This window comes from Mustelus asterias, chromosome 4 (assembly GCF_964213995.1).
Source record: "Mustelus asterias chromosome 4, sMusAst1.hap1.1, whole genome shotgun sequence".
Taxonomy (NCBI): domain Eukaryota; kingdom Metazoa; phylum Chordata; class Chondrichthyes; order Carcharhiniformes; family Triakidae; genus Mustelus; species Mustelus asterias.
The window spans coordinates 71,296,693-71,316,692 of record NC_135804.1 but is presented as its reverse complement, the minus strand read 5'-3'; the positions used below and the strand labels follow the sequence as shown (position 1 = coordinate 71,316,692).

The 20,000-nt window shown below is 52.8% G+C and overlaps 1 protein-coding gene across 1 annotated transcript in view; it reads right to left on the bottom strand.

The window, feature by feature from the left end:
- polr2c (RNA polymerase II subunit C) overlaps positions 1–16,898 on the bottom strand; it is a 44,848-nt gene extending 27,950 nt beyond the window's left edge. The window contains exons 1-3 of the mRNA XM_078212028.1: positions 16,877–16,898; positions 15,988–16,056; positions 11,153–11,205 (exon numbers count right to left, since the gene is read on the bottom strand). Coding sequence (XP_078068154.1) covers positions 11,153–11,205; positions 15,988–16,056; positions 16,877–16,898 — 144 coding nt within the window. The remainder of the gene's footprint in view (positions 1–11,152; positions 11,206–15,987; positions 16,057–16,876) is intronic.
- Between the last annotated feature and the right edge of the window lie 3,102 nt (positions 16,899–20,000).

The window sequence follows — 20,000 nt, the reverse complement described above, 5'->3', positions numbered from 1 at the left end:
CACACACACAGGACCCACACACACACACACAGGACCCACACACACACACACAGGACCCACACACACACACACACACACAGGACCCACACACACACACACACACACAGGACCCACACACACACACAGGACCCACACACACACACAGGACCCACACACACACACACACAGGACCCACACACACACACACACAGGACCCACACACACACACACACACACACAGGACCCACACACACACACACAGGACCCACACACACACACAAAGGACCCACACACACACAGGACCCACACACACACACACAGGACCCACACACACAGGAACCACACACACAGGACCCACACACACACACACAGGACCCACACACACACACACACCCACACAGGACCCACACACACAAACACACACAGACACACAGGACCCACACACACACAGGACCCACACACACACTGGACCCACACACACACACACACACAGGACCCACACACACAGACACACACAGAAGGACCGACACACACACACACAGAAGGACCGACACACACACACACAGCAGGATCGACACACACACACACACACACACAGGACCCACACACACACACAGACACACACAGAAGGACCGACACACACACACACAGTAGGACGGACACACACACACACACAGCAGGACCGACACACACACACACAGAAGGACCGACACACACACACACAGAAGGACCGACACACACACACACAGGACCCACACACACACACACAGGACCCACACACACACACACAGAAGGACCGACACACACACACACAGAAGGACCGACACACACACACACAGAAGGACCGACACACACACACACAGAAGGACCGACACACACACACACAGAAGGACCGACACACACACACACAGAAGGACCGACACACACACACACACAGAAGGACCGACACACACACACACACACACACACACACACACAGGACCCACACACACACACACACACACACAGGACCCACACACACACACACAGGACCCACACACACACACAGGACCCACACACACACACAGGACCCACACACACACACACACACACACACAGGACCCACACACACACACACACAGGACCCACACACACACACACAGGACCCACACACACACACAGGACCCACACACACACACACACAGGACCCACACACACACACACACACACAGGAACCACACACACACAGAAAGGACCCACACACACACACACAGGACCCACACACACACACACACACACACACAGGACCCACACACACACACACACAAAGGACCCACACACACACACACACAGGACCCACACACACACACACAGGACCCACACACACACACACACACAGGACCCACACACACACACACACAGGACCCACACACACACACACAGGACCCACACACACAGGACCCACACACACACACACACACAGGACCCACACACACACACACACACACACAGGACCCACACACACACACACACAGGACCCACACACACACACACAGGACCCACACACACACACACAAAGGACCCACACACACACAGGACCCACACACACACAGGACCCACACACACACAGGACCCACACACACACAGGACCCACACACACACAGGACCCACACACACACACACACACAGGACCCACACACACACACACACACACAGGACCCACACACACACACACACAGGACCCACACACACACACACACACACACACAGGACCCACACACACACACAGGACCCACACACACACACACAGGACCCACACACACACACACACAGGTCCCACACACACACACAGGACCCACACACACACACACACAGGACCCACACACACACACACACAGGACCCACACACACACACACACACACACAGGACCCACACACACACACAGGACCCACACACACACACACACACAGGACCCACACACACACACACACACAGGACCCACACACACACACACAGGACCCACACACACACACACACACACAGGACCCACACACACACACACACAGGACCCACACACACACACACACACAGGACCCACACACACACACACACACAGGACCCACACACAAACAGGACCCACACACACACACACACAGGACCCACACACACACACACACAGGACCCACACACACACACACACACAGGACCCACACACACACACACACACACAGGACCCACACACACACACAGGACCCACACACACACACAGGACCCACACACACACACACACACACAGGACCCACACACACACACAGGACCCACACACACACACAGGACCCCCACACACACACAGGACCCCCACACACACACACACACACAGGACCCACACACACACACAGGACCCACACACACACACACAGGACCCACACACACACACACACAGGACCCACACACACACACACACAGGACCCACACACACACACACACACAGGACCCACACACACACACACACACAGGACCCACACACACACACACACACACAGGACGGACCACACACACACACACACACACACACACAGGACCCACACACACACACAGGACCCACACACACACACACACACACAGGACCCACACACACACACACACACACACAGGACCCACACACACACACAGGACCCACACACACACACAGGACCCACACACACACACACACAGGACCCACACACACACACACACACAGGACCCACACACACACACACACAGGACCCACACACACACACACACAGGACCCACACACACACACAGGACCCACACACACACACAGGACCCACACACACACACACACACACACAGGACCCACACACACACACACACAGGGCCCACACACACACACACACAGGGCCCACACACACACACACACAGGACCCACACACACACACACACACAGGACCCACACACACACACACACACACAGGACCCACACACACACACACACACAGGACCCACACACACACACACACACACAGGACCCACACACACACACACACACACAGGACCCACACACACACACACACACAGGACCCACACACACACACACACACACACACACAGGACCCACACACACACACACAGGACCCACACACACACACACAGGACCCACACACACACACACAGGACCCACACACACACACACAGGACCCACACACACACACACACACACAGGACACACACACACACACACACACAGGACCCACACACACACACAGGACCCACACACACACACAGGACCCACACACACAGGACCCACACACACACACACACAGGACCCACACACACACACACACACACACACAGGACCCACACACACACACACAGGACCCACACACACACACACAGGACCCACACACACACAGGACCCACACACACACACACAGGACCCACACACACAGGAACCACACACACAGGACCCACACACACAGGACCCACACACACAGGACCCACACACACACACACAGGACCCACACACACACACACACCCACACAGGACCCACACACACAAACACACACAGACACACACAGACACACAGGACCCACACACACACAGGACCCACACACACACTGGACCCACACACACACTGGACCCACACACACACACACGCACAGGACCCACACACACAGACACACACAGAAGGACCGACACACACACACACAGAAGGACCGACACACACACACACAGCAGGATCGACACACACACACACACACACACAGGACCCACACACACACACAGACACACACAGAAGGACCGACACACACACACACAGTAGGACGGACACACACACACAGCAGGACCGACACACACACACACAGAAGGACCGACACACACACACAGAAGGACCGACACACACACACACAGAAGGACCGACACACACACACACAGAAGGACCGACACACACACACAGAAGGACCGACACACACACACAGGACCGACACACACACACACACACAGAAGGACCGACACACACACACACACACACAGAAGGACCGACACACACACACACACAGAAGGACCGACACACACACACACACAGAAGGACCGACACACACACACACACACAGAAGGACCGACACACACACACACACACACACAGAAGGACCGACACACACACACACACACACAGAAGGACCGACACACACACACACACAGGACCGACACACACACACACACAGAAGGACCGACACACACACACACAGAAGGACCGACACACACACACACAGAAGGACCGACACACACACACACAGAAGGACCGACACACACACACACAGAAGGACCGACACACACACACACAGAAGGACCGACACACACACACACAGAAGGACCGACACACACACACACACACACACACACAGAAGGACCGACACACACACACACACACACACACAGGACCGACACACACACACACACAGAAGGACCGACACACACACACACAGAAGGATCGACACACACACACACAGAAGGATCGACACACACACACACAGGACCGACACACACACACACACAGAAGGACCGACACACACACACACACACACACAGAAGGACCGACACACACACACACACAGAAGGACCGACACACACACACACACAGGACCGACACACACACACACACAGAAGGACCGACACACACACACGCAGAAGGATCGACACACACACACGCAGAAGGACCGACACACACACACGCAGAAGGACCGACACACACACACGCAGAAGGACCGACACACACACACGCAGAAGGACCGACACACACACACACACACACAGAAGGACCGACACACACACACACACACACACACAGGACCGACACACACACACACACAGAAGGACCGACACACACACACACAGAAGGACCGACACACACACACACAGAAGGATCGACACACACACACACAGAAGGACCGACACACACACACACACAGAAGGACCGACACACACACACACACAGAAGGACCGACACACACACACACACAGAAGGACCGACACACACACACACAGGACCGACACACACACACACACAGAAGGACCGACACACACACACACACACACACACACAGAAGGACCGACACACACACACAGAAGGACCGACACACACACACACAGGACCGACACACACACACAGAAGGACCGACACACACACACACAGAAGGACCGACACACACACACACACAGACGGACCGACACACACAGGACCGACACACACACACACACAGAAGGACCGACACACACAGACACAGAAGGATCGACACACACACACACATAGAAGGATCGACACACACACACACACACAGATGGACCGACACACACACACACAAAGGACCGACACACACACACAGAAGGACCGACACACACACACACAGACAGAGGGACCGACACACACACACACAGAAGGACCGACACACACACACACACACAGAAGGACCGACACACACACACACACACAGAAGGACCGACACACACACACACAGAAGGACCGACACACACACACACACAGAAGGACCGACACACACACACACACAGAAGGACCGACACACACACAGAAGGACCGACACACACACACACACACACACAGAAGGACCGACACACACACACACACACACAGGACCGACACACACACACACACACACACACACACACACACACACACAGAAGGACCGACACACACACACACACAGGGCCGACACACACACACACACACACAGGACCGACACACACACACACACACACAGAAGGTCCGACACACACACACACACACAGAAGGACCGACTCACACACACAGAGAAGGACCGACACACACACACAGGACCGACACACACACACAGGACCGACACACACACACACACACACACACAGGACCGACACACACACACACACAAAGGACCGACACACACACACACACAAGGACCGACACACACGCACACACAAGGACCAACACACACGCACACACAAGGACCGACACACACGTGCACACAGGGACCGACACACACGCGCACACAAGGACCGACACACACGCGCACACAAGGACCGACACACACGCGCACACAAGGACCGACACACACTCACACAGAAGGACCGACACACACACACTCACAGAAGGACCGACATACACACACACACACAGATGGACCGACACACACACACACCCACAGAAGGACCGACACACACACACAGAAGGACCGACACACACACACACACACAGAAGGACCGACACACACACACACACACAGAAGGACCGACACACACTCACACAGAAGGACCGACACACACTCACACAGAAGGACCGACACACACTCACACAGAAGGACCGACACACACTCACACAGAAGGACCGACACACACTCACACAGAAGGACCGACACACACTCACACAGAAGGACCGACACACACTCACACAGAAGGACCGACACACACTCACACAGAAGGACCGACACACACTCACACAGAAGGACCGACACACACTCACACAGAAGGACCGACACACACTCACACAGAAGGACCGACACACACACACACACACACACACAGAAGGACCGACACACACACACACAAGGACCGACACACACTCACACACAAGGACCGACACACACTCACACACAAGGACCGACACACACTCACACACAAGGACCGACACACACTCACACACAAGGACCGACACACACTCACACACAAGGACCGACACACACTCACACACAAGGACCGACACACACTCACACACAAGGACCGACACACACTCACACACAAGGACCGACACACACACACACACACACACACACACAGAAGGACCGACACACACACACACTCACACAGAAGGACCGACACACACTCACACACAAGGACCGACACACACACACACACACAGAAGGACCGACACACACACACACTCACACAGAAGGACCGACACACACTCACACACAAGGACCGACACACACACACACACACAGAAGGACCGACACACACACACACACACAGAAGGACCGACACACACACACACAGAAGGACCGACACACACTCACACAGAAGGACCGACGCACACACACACACTCACACAGAAGGACCGACACACACACACTCACAGAAGGACCGACACACACACAGACACACAGATGGACCGACACACACACACAGACAGAAGGACCGACACACACACACAGACAGAAGGACCGACACACACACAGAAGGACCGACACACACACACACACAGAAGGACCAACACACACACACACACACGCACACACACAGAAGGACCGACACACACACACACAGAAGGACCGACACACACACACACACAGAAGGACCGACACACACACACACACACACAGAAGGACCGACTCACACACACACACACAGAAGGACCGACACACACACACACAGACAGAAGGACCGACACACACACACACAGAAGGACCGACACACACACACACACAGAAGGACCGACGCACACACACACACACAGAAGGACCGACACACACACACACAGAAGGACCGACACACACACACACAGAAGGACCGACACACACACACACAGAAGGACCGACACACACACACACACAGAAGGACCGACACACACACACACACAGAAGGACCGACACACACACACACACAGAAGGACCGACACACACACACACACACACACACAGAAGGACCGACTCACACACACACACACACACACAGAAGGACCGACTCACACACACACACACACACACAGAAGGACCGACACACACACACACTCACAGGACCGACACACACACACACACACAGAAGGACCGACACACACACACACACAGGACCGACTCACACACACACACACACACACAGAAGGACCGACTCACACACACACACAGGACCGACACACACACACACACACAAAGGACCGACTCACACACACACACACACAGAAGGACCGACTCACACACACACACACACAGAAGGACCGACACACACACACACACACACACACAGGACCGACACACACACACACACACACACAGGACCGACACACACACACACACACACACAGGACCGACACACACACACACACACAGGACCGACACACACACACACACACAGGACCGACACACACACACACAGAAGGACCGACACACACACACACAGAAGGACCGACACACACACACACAGAAGGACCGACACACACACACACAGAAGGACCGACACACACACACACAGAAGGACCGACACACACACACACAGAAGGACCGACACACACACACACAGAAGGACCGACACACACACACACAGAAGGACCGACACACACACACACAGAAGGACCGACACACACACACACAGAAGGACCGACACACACACACACAGAAGGACCGACACACACACACACAGAAGGACCGACACACACACACACAGAAGGACCGACACACACACACACAGAAGGACCGACACACACACACACACACAGAAGGACCGACACACACACACACACACAGAAGGACCGACACACACACACTCACACAGAAGGGCCGACACACACACACACAGGACTGACACACACACACACACAGAAGGACCGACACACACACACACAAAGGACCGACACACACACACACACAGAAGGACCGACACACACACACAGGACTGACACACACACACACACACACATACAGAAGGACCGACACACACACACAGAAGGACCGACACACACACACAGAAGGACCGACACACACACACACAGGACCGACAGACACACACACACACACACAGAAGGACCGACACACACACACAGAAGGACCGACACACACACACACAGAAGGACCGACACACACACACACACACACAGGACCGACACACACACACACACACACACACACACACACAGAAGGACCGACACACACACAGAAGGACTGACACACACACACACACAGAAGGACCGACACACACACACACACACACACACACACAGAAGGACCGACACACACACACACAGAAGGACCGACACACACACACACACACACAGAAGGACCGACACACACACACACAGAAGGACCGACACACACACTCACACAGAAGGACCGACACACACACAGGACTGACACACACACACACACATACAGAAGGACCGACACACACACAGAAGGACAGACACACACACACACAGGACTGACACACACACACACACAGAAGGACCGACACACACACAGGACTGACACACACACACATACAGAAGGACCGACACACACACAGAAGGACCGACACACACACACACAGAAGGACCGACACACACACACACACACACACAGGACCGACACACACACACACACAGCACCCACACACACACACACACAGCACCCACACACCCACAGCACCCACACACACACACACAGCACCCACACACACACACAGCACCCACACACACAGCACCCACACACACAGCACCCACACACACACACACACAGCACCCACACACACACACACACAGCACCCACACACACACACACACAGCACCCACACACACACACAGCACCCACACACACACAGCACCCACACACACACACACACAGCACCCACACACACACACAGCACCCACACACACACACAGCACCCACACACACACACAGCACCCACACACACACACAGCACCCACACACACACACAGCACCCACACACACACACAGCACCCACACACACACACAGCACCCACACACACACACAGCACCCACACACACACACAGCACCCACACACACACACAGCACCCACACACACACACAGCACCCACACACACACACAGCACCCACACACACACACAGCACCCACACACACACACAGCACCCCCACACACACACACAGTACACACACACACACACAGCACCCACACACACACACAGTACACACACACACACACACAGCACCCACACACACAGCACCCACACACCCACACAGCACCCACACACACACACACAGCACCCACACACACACACACAGCACCCACACACACACACACACAGCACCCACACACACACACACAGCACCCACACACACACACACACAGCACCCACACACACACACACACAGCACCCACACACACACACACACAGCACCCACACACACACACACACACAGCACCCACACACACACACAGCACCCACACACACACACACACAGCACCCACACACACACACACAGCACCCACACACACACACACAGCACCCACACACACACACAGCACCCACACACACACACACAGTACACACACACACACACACAGCACCCACACACACAGCACCCACACACCCACACAGCACCCACACACACACACACAGCACCCACACACACAGCACCCACACACACACACACACAGCACCCACACACACACACACAGCACCCACACACACACAGCACCCACACACACACACAGTACACACACACACACACACAGCACCCACACACACACACACAGTACACACACACACACACACAGCACCCACACACACACAGCACCCACACACCCACACACACAGCACCCACACACACACACACACAGCACCCACACACACACACACAGCACCCACACACACACACACAGCACCCACACACACACACACAGCACCCACACACACACACACACAGCACCCACACACACACACACACAGCACCCACACAGCACCCACACACACACACAGCACCCACACACACACACAGCACCCACACACACACACAGCACCCACACACACACACAGCACCCACACACACACACAGCACCCACACACACACACAGCACCCACACACACACACAGCACCCACACACACACACAGCACCCACACACACACACAGCACCCACACACACACACAGCACCCACACACACACACAGCACCCACACACACACACAGCACCCACACACACACACAGCACCCACACACACACACAGCACCCACACACACACACAGCACCCACACACACACACACAGGACCCACACACACATACAGGACCGACATACGCACACACACACACACACACACACACACAGAATGACCAACACACACACGCATACTCTAACAGGTCTGCATGTTCTCCCAATTGTCAGCAACATTTTTGTTGTTCACTAATGCACAGCCCCTCATCACTTCACCATTCCACTATACACGCACTCCAGTGTCTCACTGCAATGTTCACGTACCCTTGAATACTGCATCTTATCCACAATGTCATCACTTGTTAGAGGAATTAATCCTAGAAATTGAGAAAAATCAGTTCACTGAAAGATACTCAGCTACTATTTTCAAATTGCTGAAACAATGGAATGCCAAAAATACATTGAGGTTTGGGGTGTGAGATCATTAAAATGTCATAGAGAAAATAATTTAAAAAGCTAATGGAGCGCTGGCATTTATATCTAGTGAACCTACTTCAGTTATATAAGGTCCCGGTTAAACCACACCTAAAGTTATTGGGGACAACTCCGGACACCACATCTGAAGAAGGATTGATGGGAGTGCGGAGTAGATTTAACAAAATGACACCAGAACTGCAAATGTTAAACTATGAGGTGAGATGAGCATAAACTCTGATTGTATTCCATGGAATTTAGAAAGTCAAAGGGTAATGTAGATGGAGAAAGAATGACTACGACAATGATGGCAATACTGGCTTTAAAATGGCTATTCTGGCTGAGAGTTAAGCATGCTGGGATTTTTGGTCAACTTGTAATTAAAACCAGATGCAGATCGTAAAGTTACTCTGAGTCAGTGTTCTGGTCTGGAAACTATGACCTGAAGCTTCCTGTGTTGGCCAAATATGGGAAGTTCTTTACGTTGACTTGGACATGGTGGCTCCAAGATAATAGGTTGTATGTGGAATACATGCAGTCTGAACTAGGCATAATGGCGTCATTTACAAGTAATTTCATTGGATATTTGAGCCATGTAATCTGTTTCTGGTTACACAGTTGGCTAGATGACATAGAATCTTCTGGAAGCAAGTGGAGAATTTGTAGATTAAAGACATGTGCAGTCCTTTGTTTGTCAGAAACAACTCGATAGAGATTAACCATTGTGAGATGTGTGCCCTGAAGATTTCTTCAGAGAAGAGATAGATTCTACATCAGGAATATTGCTTGGCCAAGGTTTTCTTCAACCTGGTAGTATATATTTCAGTTAAATAGTTCAAGTTAATGTTCAGTAAAGAATTCAAATTCAGTTAAAGTTGATGTTCAGTTAAGAGTTAAAGTTCAATAAAAGAGTTAACGAGTACCTGAAGTGTTAAAAATAAATTGTTTGATTAATTAAAGAGTCGACTCCTGTTCTTGTGTGTCTCATTAAACTGGAATGTTTGGAGGGCGTTTAAATTAATAGTCAAATAATAGTAATTTTATCAAAATGAAATTCGGAAACACACCTACACACAAAGGATGCTAGAAGTTTGAACCTCTTCCATAAATGCCACATGATGTACGATAGGGAGTGGAGAAGCTATGGAGAGATTTTACAAGGATTAGGATTTTAACAGTGAGGTGTTGCTTAACTAGGTGGTGAGCGAGAGGTACAGGAAGTTTGAAGTGAGTGCAGCTTTATGTGGAATGGCTCTGGGAGACTGATCAGGAGAGGAATGGCACAGCATTGAGGTAATAAAGGTGTGGAAGAGGGCTGTAGATACAATGAGCAAGATCAGAGTCAACTGATGTTATAAAAGTTAAACTAGGCACCCGGCAAGAGATGGTGCAGACTGAGGTTGGAACCTTAGCAGTGGTCAAACATAACATGGCCTCACCTCAACTTCAAACAGTTCCAGAGATGGAGACGGTGGCCAAGGAATGGGATTTGTGGCAAGATTCGAAAAGAATGGCTAAAGCCTTCTCAATAATTTAATTGGAGGAAATTTCTGCTCATCCAGTACTGGATGTCAAATAAGCAGTCTGATCATTTAGCAGTGCTGGGGTAATAGAGCGGGATGGTGGTGAGGTACAGCATGATGTCATCAGCATACATGTGAACACCATCAACATGCTTTTGGATTATTTAAGTGACATCAGCGAGTAGCTGATGAGTCTTTTTGTAAGAAGGTATAATATCTAATAGAGTAATGGCAGGTCAGTTATGACCTCTTGGGTACACATCCTGTGCCATGTGGGAACTTCACCATGCTTCCCGCACAAGATATCCATATCTGCAGCAGCTTAAACTTCTCGTTTCGGAGCTTGAGAAGAGCTGATGCCTCTGCAGTATATCTATGAGGTTGAGAACTCCATGGATAGAATGTTAATAGATATGATCAAAGTGGCACAGTGGTTAGCACTACTTCCTCACAGCCAGGGACCGGGGTTCAATTCCGGCCTTGGGCAACTGTCTGTGTGGAGTTTGCATATTCTTGCCATGTTTGGGTAGGTTTCTTCTGGGTGCTGTGTTTTCCTCCTACAGTCCAAATATGTGTAGGTTAGGTGGAGTAGCCATGGTAAATGCGCAGTGTAACAGGGATAGAGCGAGAGGGTGGGCCTGGGTAAGATGCTCTTTTGGAGAGTCAGTGCAGACTTGATGGGCTGAATGGCCTCCTTCTGCACTGTAGGGGTTCAATGGTTCTTGAGTTTAAGAGTATACCAGGAGAGGGGGAATGGGTAACTACCAGGCACTTCCGTAGAAAGAAGCAGGTAGTCCAAGAGTCGCCCGAGTGCAACCCACTCCTCAACTAGTATTCCATTCTTGGAAGTGATGGTTCATCTGGTGAGTGAATGTCCATGGCCACAGGTGGCTCCACTGTATAGAGGGCATGAAAAAGACTTGTGGCCACGTGGCCAACAACTAAAGCAATAACAACAGTGACAAACAACAGTAACAACAAGAGTCAAGCATACTAGGAATTTTGGTCACGTTATAATTAAATACCGATGAGGGTCAGGAAGGCTGCAGCAAGTCATGACCTGTCTTGTGAGCTGTGACCTGAAACTTCCTGTGTTAACCAAATAAGGATAGTTGCTTGGGTTATGTTGTGTTTGACCACTGGTGAAGTTTCTACCTTAGTCTGCACCATCTCTTGCTGGGTGCCTAATTTAACCTCTATAAAATCAGTCGATAGTTCCTTGGGCAATGCTGGAGCCATTGTTACCATATACGGTGAGGCTAAGTAAGTTAAACAAAGCTTGGTATAAATATAGTTCCTAATATAAATGGAGTTGTTTATGAATAACTCCATTGGCTATAATCGAACACTGTGATTTGGTTTCTGATGATATCATCAGCTAAGAGCCAGAGAACTTTCTACAAGAATGGGAGAAGTTTAGGATAAAGAGATGTGTTTGAGTCTTTGTCTCCAGCATCAACTCAAGATCCACCATCACAAGTGTGCCCTGGAGAACATCTTCAGAGAAGCCAAATGATCACAAGGGAAGATTAACGTTGGAGAGCAGACCTGGTCAGTTCCCTCAAAACATGGGAATATTCATTTTCAGTTAAAAGCTTAGAGTCAGGGAGTTAGTGAAATGAGTTAAAGTATTGCAACTGTTGTGAATTCATGAATTTTGGTCCCTAAAGTGTTGAATAAAGCGAAGTTTTGTTTAAGTGAATTTGACTTGGCTCCTGTCTTTTTGTTTGTTATACTAAAATAAATATCGGGAAGAGGTATAAGTGCACAGTCAGATAACAGACTGAAAGATAGTGATGGAGAGTTTGATCGTTAGAGGAAGAGACTGCTGTTTCTGCAGCTGAAGAAGTGACTCCAGGGTGGTGTGTTGCCTCACCGGTGTCACGGTCAAGGATGTCACCGAACAGCTGCAGAGCGCCCTGACGGTGAACAACCAGCAGTTGTGCTTCACATTGGCGTCAACTGACATGGATAGAAAGAGGGATGGGGTCCTTCAGGCAGAATTTAGGGAGCTCAGTAGAAAATTAGCAACAAGGACCTCTACTGTGGCAATCTCCAGATTACTCCCAGTGTCACATGCAAGTGAGTTCAGAAATAGGAGGATGAGGCAGATGAATGTGTGGCTGCAAAGATGGTGCGGGAGGAAGGGTTTTAGATTACTGGGACACTGGGACTGGCTCTGGGGGGATGGGACCTGTACAAACTGGACGGGTTACACCAGGACAGAGCTGGGACCGAGTTCACTGTGGGGCGTTTTGCTCGTGTTGTTGGGAAGTTTAAACTGAATTGGCTGATGTGTGAGAACAAGGGGGGAACATTAGAGGAGAATACAAAAGTACACAGAATATTGGGAAAGAGAGAAATAGCACTAGAGTAGAGTATAATAAGTTATAACGGAGTAAGGGAGAAAATAAAGTTGAAATCAGGATTACTATGCACCTCCAAAAAGAGAGAATCTAACCATTGGCCCTTGACATTCAATGGCATTACCATCGCTGAATCCCTCACTATCCACATCCCGGGTTACCATTGACGAGAAACTGAACTGGACTAGCCATAGATAGCCGTAAATACTGTGGCTCCAAGAGCAAGTCAAAGGCTAGGTATTCTGCAGTATCTCACCCCAGACCCCCAAAGCCTGTCCACCATCTACAAAGGTAGCATCCAGGACAAAACAGCTTGCTTGTTTGGCATCCCATCCACCACCTTCAACATTCACTCCCTCCACCACTGACGAACAGTAGCAGCTGTGTGTACCATCAACAAGAAGCACTGCAGGAATGCACCAAGGTTCCTTAGGCAGCACCTTCCAAACCTACAACCACTACCATCTAGAAAGACAGGAGCCGCAGTTACAAGGGGACACCCCCACCTTGAAGTAACCTGTGAGCCGCATACCACCTTGACTTGGAAATATATCTGCCGTTCTTTCACTGTCGTTGGGTCAATATCCTGGGACTCCCTTCCTAATAGCACTGTGGGTGTATACCCACGCCTCAGCAATTGCAACAGCTCAAGAAGGCAGCTCCCCACCACCTTCTCAAGGACAATAAATGCTGGTCTAGCCAGTGACACCCACATCCCACAAAAAGTACCAAATCCAGCACCCCCTTTATTTTACCCCACTTATGGAGAGAGATGAAATGAGTTGGTTACACTCACCAATTCGGTGTGCAATAAATTCATCATGGAGTACTGAGGAATTGGCATCAATCTGAACCCAGTCAATTGCTGCAACACAAAACAAGATCATCTAATAACCACACATACATCTGTCAGTAATAGATGCAGTAATAGATAGCCTAACATCAGTAGTAGGGAAAATGCTCGTGTCTATTATAAAGGATATGGTAACAGGACACTTAGAAAATATCAACAGGGTTAGACAAAGTCAACATGGATTTATGAAAGAGAAATCATAACCGGGAAACCAACTGGAGTTATTTGAAGGCATGATTATTAGTAAAATAGATAAGGATGAACACAGTGGATGTGTGTATTTGATTTTCATAAAATCCTGCTTATGAAGTCAGTGTGCAGTGTGCAAAATCAAAGTACATGGGATTAAGGTAATATACTGGCATAGATTGAGAATTGGTTAGCCGACAGGAAACAAGTGGGTCTTTTTCGAAGTGAGAGACAGTGACTAGTGGGGTCCCACAGGGATCAGTGCTCGGGATCCAGCTCGTCACAATATACATCAATGATTTGTATGAGGGAACCAAATGTAATATTTCCAAGTTTGCTGATGACACAAAACTTGGTGGGAATGTGAGTGCTGAAGAGGATGTTGAGAGACTTCAGGGTAATTAAACAATTTGAGTGAGTGGGCAAATGCAAGCCAGGTGCAGTATAATGTGGATAAATGTGAAGTTATCCACTTCTGATGGAGAAGTCAGAGTATGATTTAAATTGTAAAAGCAAAATACTGCAATTGTTTGAATCTAAGCAAAACAGAAAACGCTGGAAAATCTCAGCAGGTCTGACAGCATTCTGTAGAGAGGCAATAGAGCTAACGTTTCAAGTCAGGATGACCCTTTGACAGGATGACCTTGTGCTCTGACAAAGGTCATCCTGACTTGAAACATTAGCTCTATTGCCTCTCTACAGATGCTGTCAGACCTGCTGAGATTTTCCAGCGTTTTCTGTTTTGTTCAGATTCAAACAATTGCAGTATTTAGATTTTTACAATTTAAATCATACTGTCTGACTCTCTCCACATTATTTCAATTGTGATGTGGATTGGGAATCGTATGTCCTAATACATCAGTCACTGAAAGCAAGCATGTCGGCACAACAAGCAGTTAGGAAAACAAATGTTGATGTACAGTGCAAGAGAACTTGAGTACAGAGCAGGGGTGTCTTACTAAAGAGCCTTGCTGTGACCACACCTGGAGTATTGTGTGCAGTTTTGGTCCCCTTGTCCAAGAAAAGACATTACTGTCCATAGAGGGAGTGAGCAAATGTTCACCAGTCTGATTCCTGGGGTGGCAGGATTGTCATATGAGGAAAGATTGGATGGATCAAGTCTATATTCATTAGCAATTGGAAGAATGAGAGGGGATCTGACTAAAACATATAAAATTCTGGCTGGACCGACAGAATGCAAGGATGTTGTTTCCTCTGGTTGAGTGGCCTAAAACAAATAGTCACAGTCACAGGATATGGGGGAGGACATTTAGGACTGAGATGAGGAGAAAGTTCTTCACTCAGAGGATGGTGAACCTGTGGAATCCTTTACCACAGAAGGTTGAGGAGGTCAAGTCACTGAGGATATTCAAGGAAACATACAAAGACTTCAAGGGCTATGGGGACAGTGCGGGAGTATGATCCCGAGATAGTGACTCTGCCATGATCATACTGAATGCTGGAGAAGACTCAAAGGGCTGAAATACCGACTCATACATTCTAAGTTTTTAAAGACAAAGATAGATCCAGAGGGAGACAGAGATACAGATAGTAATAGCGATGGAAAGAGATGGGGGAGAAGGGGGGGTAGAAGAGGGCAAAGGGGGGGGAGAAGAGGGCAAAGGGGGGGGGAGAAGAGGGCAAAGGGGGGGGGAGAAGAGGGCAAAGGGGGGGGGAGAAGAGGAGGGCAAAGGGGGGGGGAGAAGAGGAGGGCAAAGGGGGGAGAGGAGGGCAAAGGGGGGGAGAGGAGGGCAAAGGGGGGGAGAGGAGGGCAAAGGGGGGGAGAGGAGGGCAAAGGGGGGGAGAGGAGGGCAAAGGGGGGGAGAGGAGGGCAAAGGGGGGAGAGAGGAGGGCAAAGGGGGGGAGAGGAGGGCAAAGGGGGGAGAGGAGGGCAAAGGGGGGGGAGAGGAGGGCAAAGGGGGGGGAGAAGAGGGCAAAGGGGGGGAGAAGAGGGCAAGGGGGGGAGAAGAGGGCAAAGGGGGGGGGAGAAGAGGGCAAAGGGGGGGAGAAGAGGGCAAGGGGGGGGGGAGAAGGGGGGGGAGAAGGGGGGGGAGAAGGGGGGGGAGAAGGGGGGGGAGAAGGGGGGGGAGAAGGGGGGGGAGAAGGGGGGGGAGAAGGGGGGGAGAAGGGGGGGGAGAAGGGGGGGGAGAAGGGGGGGGAGAAGGGGGGGGAGAAGGGGGGGGAGAAGGGGGGGGGAGAAGGGGGGGGAGAAGGGGGGGGAGAAGGGGGGGGAGAAGGGGGGGGAGAAGGGGGGGGAGAAGGGGGGGGAGAAGGGGGGGAGAAGGGGGGGAGAAGGGGGGGGAGAAGGGGGGGGAGAAGGGGGGGGAGAAGGGGGGGGAGAAGGGGGGAGGGTGAAGGGGGGGGAGAAGGGGGGGAGAAGGGGGGGAGAAGGGGGGGAGAAGGGGGGGAGAAGGGGGGGAGAAGGGGGGGAGAAGGGGGGGAGAAGGGGGGGGAGAAGGGGGGGGGGGAGAAGGGAGGGGAGAGTAAGGGGGGGAGGAGGGGGGGAGAGTAAGGGGGGGAGGAGGGGGGGAGAGTAGTGGGGGGAGGAGGGGGGGGAGAAGGGGGGGAGAAGGGGGGGAGGAGGGTGAAGGAGGGTGAAGGGGGGGGGAGGAGGGTGAAGGGGGGGGGAGGAGGGTGAAGGGGGGGGAGGAGGGTGAAGGGGGGGAGGAGGGTGAAGGGGGGGGAGGAGGGTGAAGGGGGGGGAGGAGGGTGAAGGGGGGGGGAGGAGGGTGAAGGGGGGGGGAGGAGGGTGAAGGGGGGGGGAGGAGGGTGAAGGGGGGGGGAGGAGGGTGAAGGGGGGGAGGAGGGTGAAGGGGGGGGAGGAGGGTGAAGGGGGGGAGGAGGGTGAAGGGGGGGAGGAGGGTGAAGGGGGGGAGGAGGGTGAAGGGGGGAGGAGGGTGAAGGGGGGGAGGAGGGTGAAGGGGGGGAGGAGGGTGAAGGGGGGGAGGAGGGTGAAGGGGGGAGGAGGGTGAAGGGGGGGAGGAGGGTGAAGGGGGGGAGGAGGGTGAAGGGGGGGAGGAGGGTGAAGGGGGGGAGGAGGGTGAAGGGGGGGAGGAGGGTGAAGGGGGGGAGGAGGGTGAAGGGGGGGGGAGGAGGGTGAAGGGGGGGGGAGGAGGGTGAAGGGGGGGGAGGAGGGTGAAGGGGGGGGAGGAGGGTGAAGGGGGGGGAGGAGGGTGAAGGGGGGGGAGGAGGGTGAAGGGGGGGGAGGAGGGTGAGGGGGGGAGGAGGGTGAAGGGGGGGAGGAGGGTGAAGGGGGGGAGGAGGGTGAAGGGGGGGAGGAGGGTGAAGGGGGGGGAGGAGGGTGAAGGGGGGGGAGGAGGGTGGGGGGGGAGGGTGGAGGGGGGAGGGTGGAGGGGGGAGGGTGGAGGGGGGAGGGTGGAGGTGGGAGGGGGGAGGGTGGAGGGGGGAGGGTGGAGGGGGAGCAGGGGGGAGGGTGAAGGGGGGAGGGTGAAGGGGGGAGGGTGAAGGGGGGAGGGTGAGCGTGGGGGAGGGTGAAGGGGGGAGGGTGAAGGGGGGAGGGTGAAGGGGGGAGGGTGAAGGGGGGAGGGTGAAGGGGGGAGGGTGAAGGGGGGGAGGGTGAAGGGGGGAGGGTGAAGGGGGGAGGGTGAAGGGGGGAGGGTGAAGGGGGGGAGGGTGAAGGGGGAGGGTGAAGGGGGGAGGGTGAAGGGGGGAGGGTGAAGGGGGGAGGGTGAAGGGGGGAGGGTGAAGGGGGGAGGGTGAAGGGGGGAGGTGTGAAGGGGGGAGGGTGGGGGGTAGGGGGGAGGGGG